Source organism: Cryptotermes secundus, unplaced genomic scaffold (assembly GCF_002891405.2).
Source record: "Cryptotermes secundus unplaced genomic scaffold, Csec_1.0 scaffold537, whole genome shotgun sequence".
Lineage (NCBI taxonomy): Eukaryota > Metazoa > Arthropoda > Insecta > Blattodea > Kalotermitidae > Cryptotermes > Cryptotermes secundus.
The window spans coordinates 1058419-1067453 of NW_019740661.1; the positions used below are offsets into that span (position 1 = coordinate 1058419).

Genomic DNA, 9035 nt, shown 5'->3' on the forward strand with positions numbered 1-9035 from the left:
ATTTTTGTGTGACTGAATTAATTCTTATTTTCGATACTTCAAGTTTCATTACTGAGCCGACCGTCAAGTTCAAACAGCTCGACGTGATCCAGAGCTCGAGAAAATACACTGCAAATTATTTAGTTAGCTTATGTTATAAATGTACCGGTTACTGTTGAGTTCGAAACATTTTTGTGTTTTCTCTGTTATCAACGCTCCTTATCTGACCAGTTGATAAATAGAGACCCATGAACTTTCCTGTGAAATGTTAGACATTTTAGCGCTAGTTGCTACCCAGAGAAGAGAGTGTCCTTTGCAGCATATTATTATGTTACGTTTCATGGAGTTATTTGTACTTCTGGTGGCCGTCATCTTAAGGGTCAGAGGGCAGTGTCCGACTCTTTGCACGTGCCCTAGTTCCTACGTGGCAAACTGTGCTTCTGCAGCCCTCACAAAGATTCCAACTGACAGGTTCGTATAATGACAAACAGGAGGTGTTTCGATGATTAGTTAAGCCAGGGGCACATGCCCTTTCTGTCGACAAACATATAAATACGCTCTCATCCATACTCAGCCATGTGAGTTTCTAAGTTAGTACAAGTGAACAGAGAATGCTGCCAGCCATCACATATTGTACAGATAAGAACATTTTTCTAAAGTATATGGGGTAAATAATGTGCTCAAGATAAGGCACTTGAGTCATGAGTTTCCTAATGTCAAATTCCCGGGTCAACAAACCACGCCTATTGATTACGCAGACCTATTCTGGGTTCGCCCTCTTTTCTTATGCCACAATCATGCCACATCTGTATTATTACAGCCTATCTCAGGGGCCGCGCCGTCTAACGCATTAACTGTCTTCGATCGCTCGAACGCTGGGATAGTGTGTTCGAATCCTACTCACGGAATGGATGTCTGTGTACGTTTCTTTCTGTGTTTATGTTGTTCTGTGTGCAGGTAGCTACCTTGCGACGGTCTGATCCTCCGTCCAAGGAGTCATACCGACTGTGTATAAGATTAAGAAACTGAAAAAAAAAAAGCGGTCTAGTTCAAACGAAAGGACTATAGAGACATAGATAGATAGGCAGTATATTATTATAGTCCAAATATTATTTCGCGGTACCCTGTTCCACAACACTTATTATTCAAGTCACTAATTCAACCGTCTTTCACTCGCCCAAGGAGTCCTAACATATGTGTAAGATCTAGAAAAACCGAAGTGAACGGAGTTCATGGAGGTAGGCCTAGGTCCACTGAGGCTGTAGTGCCAAGGAAAAAAAAAATTCAACCGTCTTAACGTGCAACACGTCTTCCTCAAAACTTATTTAAAGGTTTATCCACAACACAATACATGTTTCAACCGACATTGATCAACAGGCGTTTAAAATTGTTGATGAAAACTGTTCTGCTTCTGTTTTATAGTTTCAATGTATCTGTAACATGTATACATATTTTATGTTAGTATTTTTGTGTATAATGTGTGTTAATGTTCCATATAATTATTTGTTTATATACTTACCCCATGTGTTTATTTTTTGAAATGTTATTTTTAGTTCCGTTTCACTAAAGAGTTTTGTAATTTTCCTTGTTGCTTTCACACTGTATATAAAAATGGCACATTTATTTGTCTGGTCTTGTCGGTCTCTGTTTTATGTTGTTTGCATTGATTTGGATGTCTTGTGCTTAAGTTTCTATTATATTTATTGTAATATAATATGTCTAGTATAGTATTTATTTTCTTTTAATTTGGGTCTTCTGTTATTGGATATGTGTGCATTCTGTTCGTTAGGCAATTAATACTTGATCCTATATGTTCATATGAGTGGCAGGAATCGTTCTCAATATGATATCTGTTAAGTTTTCTATATATCGCTAACTCTAATTTTGTTCTCTTACGGTGTATTGTGACCGCCTCTGTGGGCTAGTGGTCAGAGATCCTGGCTACAGAGCCAGAGGTCCCGGGCTCCATTTCCGGCGCTACCAGATTTTCTGAGAAGTAGTGGGTCTGGAACGTGGTCCCCTCAGCCTTATGAGGATAATTGAAGAGCTATTTCAAAGAAATAATATCTCCGGTCTAGAAAACTGAGATTAACGCCCGTGGGGATCCATTACGCTGACCACGCGACACTTTCTATCCGCAGAAGTTGGCACTAACTTCGCTGACAAACGGCGATCACTCGGTCGGTCAGTATAGTTCGCTTGCAGAATACAGGCCACGGAGTTTGTTTTTGTTTGTTTTTACGGCGTATTGTAAGATTCAGAAAATTAATTGACTTACGTTGTTTCTCGATAGCGAATTTTATATTTGTCTTTTTTATTGAATTCGGCTAAAATTTTATCTATATTTGTTTTCGTTTGATTATAGATTGTGAAAGTGTGTCGTCATATCTAAAATATCCCATTATTTGATATTTCGTTAAAATTGAAAGCAGTTGTTTATGTTCCACATATTGAATGTACACTTCGGCCAGTATTGCTGATGTAGGAGCACCCATTGCTAATCCCTCAGTTTACTTGTAATACTGTTGGTCAAACTGGAAATACAGTAAAACTTGGTTATAGCAACATCGGTTTCTGCGACACCTTGTCTATTGCGTCAAATATTCAATGGTACGAACTAATTCCTCATAAAGCAACTGTTTTTATACCTTGCTTAGTACGACATGCACAAATGCATCAACCTCGTATGTAACGTCATTTTCATTCCTGAATTTCTCTGATATCGTGGGAAAGTTCAATGTGTCTGCCCACCCTCACTTTCTCTACTTGCTGACGTGACTGTCCTGGAAGAATACGACCGCGGGCTGCAAGAGGAGCGTGGGTTTTATGCGAAAACAAGGGTGTGGGGTGGGACTGCGTGAATAGTGCAAGAGGACGCGGCAGGTTGTTAACTGCATTCCTTTCCTAGAATCTCGTCTAACAGGACCTCACATTGTCTACTTACCCTATAGTGTTCCTGCCTAAACCCAGAGAAGTGCAGTAGCGAAAACATGGCAATGAAAAGGAAAGTTTTAAGCATTGAAGAGAAAGTTAAAGTGATTCGTGAAATATTGTGTGTATTGTCAGTGAAAAGCGCTGTAATATGTCTTTGATATTACACATTTGGGCAATTCCACGTTAATGTTACGTTAGTCTGTACTTAACTACGTATTTCACTAAAAAATGCAACATTTTAACTCGGTTTTTGGTAGATTTTTACGTGACTAACATAAGGCTACTGTGGAAGTGCCCATTTCGGTTACAACGACATTCGTTTATAACGACACTATTTTTAGGTCCCTTTGATGACGTTATAACCAAGTTCTACTGTAGTTTTATTCCATCACTCTTTTAATATGTTTATTATTTCTCTTTGATTAGTTTTTATAATTTTTTAGGTATTTTCTATTATATATATGAACTCTAATTTAGTATTGTAATGTGTATAGCTAGGCAACGGCGCGATAAACATTTCCTCGCGTAAGAGCACTCACCAATAGGAAGAATGTTTATAGCTCGTTGCTAGGAAACAGTCAGCGCGCCAATGGGCTGACGAATAGCGATCACGTGACTAGATTTCTTTTGGGTCCGTGCCGCGGCCGTTGCTATGCAACGACAAGGTAAACACGCCTCTACGACAATAGAGGCTGTCTTCTGCGTGGTCGGTGCGGAGGCTGTATGACGACAGTTACAGATATAACAGGTTTCAAACCCAGGTGAAGGCGAGGTCGAATACTTCCACCGTGACCCTGCGAGTAGTAGGAGGCGACAAAAAGAGAAGTCTCAAATCTGAAACAGTAAAATATGGTCACAAGTCCCAAGGGACTCGAACCAGAGAAAGACTGCACAGGCAAGAGCCAGCAGCATATAAAAAAGACAGACCCGCCCTCTCTTCAGAGAGTGCGCCCCACAGAAACAAAACCGCAACTGTCAAACAGTAAAAAATATCTGGTCACGAGCCCCAGATGGAGCTCGACACCAAGACTTACTGACTGAATGACTGACTGACCGTCAGTCGCAATGTTACTTTGACTTAACAGGTTTCGGTTTTTTTGTCCTCTCCTCAGAAATGACAGTGACAAAGTGAAGAGTCCAGAAGGATTTGAGAGGAGCAGTTGAGAATGGAGAGCGAAGTGGAACCAGGAGTACAGAAGAATACAGGAGGTCGGCCTGTGAGGTATTAGAGTGTGATTTGAAGACTTTGTTTTTGTGTAATACTTGGAGTGTATAATCTAGTGAGACTGTTATAGGTTATCTGTTGAAATCCGTTTCAAGAAGAAGATTTATGAAGGTTGAGGATCCTAGTGCGTGTGTAACGGTGAACTGTAATTTGTGGAAATCAGCAATAGAACTGTATTTAAATGTAATTAAAGGAACTTGTAACCTAAGTGTCAATAAATCCAATCATCCGAACTAGAACCCGTCATTCTCGTCACGCGTACCATACTATACACGACACACATATTCTTTATGTCGAACACATTCTCATATCTTCATTAATTTCCTTGGACTTAAAGTCTGTAGTTAGATGTATGGAGTTCTGAATGTTGTATACGTTTGGCAGGTGTAAGTGATTGCGTAAATTTTTTGTTAAATATTTCTCTAGTTCATATGCGGGCGCGTACTTCCAGTTAATTATTGATCTGATATGCGTGTTTTGTTTATTTATTTTTATTGTGACGTGGAGATTTGGGGTCGTGAGATTCATATTTATGAAATTCGAATTGTCTTGTTTTGGCATTATGTTTTTACATTGTGCTAACATTACTTTTATAGTTTTTTTTTCATATTTTTGAGTGAGATTGTTATTAAACATTGTGGGCTGGTTCTCTTGTATAAAGTTGTTCACTTCTGTTTGTAGTTTTCTCTTGTGGGTATAACTATACGTACTTCTCCCTTTATCTTCTTTTTTTTTCATTTTCTGCTAATCTCTTTTTATATTGGTTATTAATTTCTATTCTTTTTTGCTTTTTGTATTGTTTTATTGTCTTCCTGGTTAATGTTTTTAAACTATGTGTCTGTAATAGTGTTGTTCTATTGTGTCGAGTTGACTTTTTGCGCTTTCCACTTCTAATGCTAATGTTTGTAGCCAGTCTTTCTGCTTACATTGTAATTATACATCGAAAAGCACCTGAAGATGGCACTTTAGTGCTGAAACATGTAGTGCAAGAGAGAAGAGTAAGATGAATAAATGTATGCACTGTAAGACGGTCAGAATAAATCATGGACATAAATCAGTGCAACAGGACGCTAAAATATAACATTATTAAAATATAACACTGTAAGTTGTATTTCAATCCTTTACATAGCAATTAAATATTTTCTTGTGCAGATTGTGTGTCTATGGTGTTCAATACACTAGGGTAATTCTTGTTTCTTGAAATACTAACTTCAGACAGGGGATCACTCGGCATAAGACTTCTAGCGGTGGAACTTCTGGTCCTAAATTTCCCAAAACAGCACTGTTCACTTGTATTCTCATCTAGTTATTTAAACATTCAAGAATTTACAAAAGGGGGTCATATACGAGTCCCTATATTCCTTCATGGCCTGAGACTTCTTCACTAGGCTGAATTTACCTTCTAACTGATCTTATAATTTTCTAATATTTGTACCCGAAGATTATGAACTTTTAACAGCATCAGGTAACAAGTTCATGAACCAGTTCAATCAAATTCACATCCTTATCCTAGTTCCATAATATCCACCATGTTCATATTACTTTTCCATTTTCTTTTATATTTACTCATTTACAACTACCCAGAATTTCCCCTTATCAATATTCTTTAAACTACTCACATTTCCTACGCTCCTGCTCCAACATTCATTACGGTATTAAATTGCATTTGAAACTTTCACCTTGTAGTCGTATAAAGTTTAAGCTTTCACGGCCAAGAAATGAGCTAAAATCTTCTGGGTCTGTCAGCTTTATCAATCTTGAGCTAACAATCGACTTTTCCGAGATGGGAGAGGGAGAATTTCTCTAAAATGTTGGTTTTCAACATTGACAAAGCGGATCGCCTTAGAAATTTTAGCTCATTCTTATGGTACTTCCTGAATAAAACCACTTTATCTTTTCTGCTTTTAACATATATTTGTAGGGATAAAAACTTATCCTATAAATATGACTAGATGAATTTGATTTGTTTCATTCTGTTTCGTCACACTATTATTATGAAAAAGCTAAATAGTCCCGTTCAGTGTGATTGGTTAAGATTGGAATAAGAAAATCTTAACAAATCACACTGAACGGAATTATTTAGCCTTTTCATTTTATCACTACATGGTTTAATTATCCATTCCACATTCTGCGTGCGACAGAATATGATTTACTTGTCTTCACATCATAACACGCGGACGTTTCAAACGTAACACGGAGACGTAGTTAGCTGCCAGTTTTGTTTCCACTTTTCCCACCGTAATGTCAAATAATGGTTAAGAAAATGGAAACAAAAAGCTAGCGATGTTACGACACCGACTTAATTAAAAGCGTTCAAGATGCCATATAACCAGCCAACTACAAAACGAAGTAATAACTACCCATTGACCATCTTATTGAAGAAAAGCCACCAATGGAAACTGTCCTAAGCCAGTTGAATTCAGTCCACATCCCCATAAATTATTTCTTTGAAGCTTATTTAACTATACGTGTATATCCCCATAAAGCGTAGTCTGTTGCGTGGTCTATTCCCTAGAGATTTACCAACCATTACGTTCCGTACATCCTAAATTACGTCTTAATTACTTACTCACTCATGGAGCTGAGCCCTTCTTGAGGAGCCGCCAAATCTGCAGCTACTCAAGCATTTCCCAGAATTTTATGGAACTCAAGGTTAATTTCCGTGTCCACAAGATCCCTCCACTGGTCCCTATCCTGAACCAGACCAATCCAATCCATACCATCTCATCTTATCACTCTAAGATCCATTTTAATATTATCCACCCACCTACGCCTTAGTCGTCCCAGTGGTCTCTTTCCTTCTGACTTTCCCACCAATAACCTAGACGCAATCTTCTTCTCCCCCATTAGTGCTTAACTTGACTTGATAATTCTAATTTTACTTGGAGAAGAGTACAAGTTATGAATGACATCGCTTACTAAAATTGGTTCATCCCTTGTAAGTGGCGTCCGAAGATGAAGTGAAGATTTGCAAACGAAGCGAAGTGCATACAACCAGTTCTACCATTAGTTACTGTAGTTAGCTATATATGGAAATATTGAAATGTCAATTGCAGATTTGACCTCTACATGGAGAACCTGGATGTTTCCGACAACAGTCTGGCGTCCTTAAATAAGACGTCGCTGAGTGGCATACTAGTGATCTCGCTTATACAACTCAACGTTTCGAGGAACCACATCAGAGACATCCACGAAGAAACTTTCGTGGGACAGAGCAGGCTGCAGACCGTGGACCTCTCCAGTAACAATATCACCTACATAGAACCCAAGACCTTCACATACAATCCTTCCCTTGAGATGCTATCAGTTTCCAGTAACAAGTTTCTCGTACTTCCTGAAGAAGGCCCATTCATTCACTCTGGTTCTCTCAGAGTTCTTTATCTCTCAGCTTGTGATCTCAGCCACATTCCACCACAAACTTTCAAGAGCGTACCAAACCTTGAAGAACTATACATTTCTCATAATAGAATCGAAACTCTACGTCCTTTACAAGGCAATGGGCGCTTAACCTTGATAGATGTAAGTAATAATTATTTGATATCTTTGGATCCTGGCGTCTTCACCGTTTTCCCAAAATTACATCGTCTAAATCTGAGCTACAATAGGCTCACTGATTTGGACATCATACCACAACTGCCCAACAAAACTTGCTCCGAGGAGTTAAATGGCAATCCTTGGGTGTGCAATTGCAGTACGTTTCACACGGCTTACTCCTGGTGTCATGATAAAGGTGTGGACCTCAGGCTTTTATGCTCAAGTCCTCCGAAATATAAAGGTGTGCAGTGGACAGTTTATGGTAAAGAGTTCTGTGGTGATGATAATGAATATGTGGAGCAAATGGAAGGATTTGTGATTAGCGCTGACCGATTGCAATCAATTAGAATGTATGAAAATTATGAAATTCAGCAGGCGTCTATGTACATTCCCACTGAAATTCAAGAACTAGACACAAACGTTAGTCATAATTATTATTTATATTTCTTTCTTGTCATTATCATTTTATGTCTGTGTTGTATAGCAGTGATTGGGGGAATGGCGGTTTTCTTGAGCTGCGTTCCATCAGTACGTAGGGTTCCTGTCCACAGTGATGTGCAGGAGAGCCACATATGAAGCGTGAGCACCTGAACTCTATCTGCTCGTACAACTGTGAAACTGATCCCGCACCTGGCATGCCAATGGTGACAATGAAGATGGATCCTCCCACAAAAGTTTCCCATTTGTGATCTAGCTTATTGTGTGGTGCAGAGTGTTCAATAATGTTCGTACGTCCCAAACACTGGATACAGCTCTTCACCAAATTCTCCAACGCTTTATAGAACTACATTGTAAAGAGCATAGCCGAATAACCAATTCAGACCCATCAAATGAGAAATTTATCTTAAAAAGTTGTCATAATGTTTCATTAAAATGGCGATCTAGTTCGGAATATGATATTATATGCATATTACTTATAAGCGATAGTAGCTATTATAAAAGATTTAGAATGGACGCGCCATAGCTCAAGCGGTCAGTTGCTGGTTTCCCACCGCGTCGGCCGGGGTTCGATCCCGGGTCTGGTCAAGTGGGATTTGTGGTGGAAAAAGTGGCGGTGGGGCGGGTTTTCTCCGAATACTTTGGTTTCCCCTGCAAATCTTCATTCCACCAAATTCTCCATCATCATAATCACCCGGGGCAGGCTACAGTAGGCCAATCAGTGGCCGCCGTGCCGAGTGGACACAGTTGGACTCCACCCCCCCCCACCCACTAAGCGAAAGTTCACGTCCTATGAAATATTCTGATATAAATCTTGCCCTTCATAAGCTACTATTTTCCTTAGCCAGGCTGCATCCCAAATTCATTTTACTACAGAATTATGCGCAAAAATTTCACATGCCTTTTCACTTTATGAAGGATAGTG

At 39.1% G+C, this 9035-nt stretch overlaps 1 protein-coding gene across 2 annotated transcripts; it reads left to right on the top strand.

Moving 5' to 3' along the window:
• Nucleotides 1-285: 285 nt before the first annotated feature.
• Nucleotides 286-8649, top strand: LOC117282955 (phospholipase A2 inhibitor-like). Of its 2 annotated transcripts, none has more exons than XR_004513910.1 (2): nucleotides 286-450; nucleotides 4026-4288. XR_004513910.1 is itself a non-coding variant. In XM_033754722.1 (2 exons), exons 1-2 carry the CDS (start codon nucleotides 308-310, stop codon nucleotides 8246-8248), a joined length of 1197 nt encoding a protein of 398 aa, XP_033610613.1. In that variant the 5' UTR covers nucleotides 286-307; the 3' UTR covers nucleotides 8249-8649. The 2 variants fall into 2 exon arrangements, 1 of the variants encoding a protein (XP_033610613.1); XM_033754722.1 differs by lacking the exon at nucleotides 4026-4288 and adding an exon at nucleotides 7195-8649.
• Nucleotides 8650-9035: the final 386 nt, after the last annotated feature.

Excerpts from the sequence above, each read along its gene's own strand:
- LOC117282955 (XM_033754722.1), top strand. The coding sequence starts at position 308 with ATGTTACGTTTCATGGAGTTATTTGTACTTCTGGTGGCCGTCATCTTA. Across the intron at positions 451-7,194 it reads ACAAAGATTCCAACTGACAG|ATTTGACCTCTACATGGAGA; the intron begins GTTCGTATAATG and ends TGTCAATTGCAG.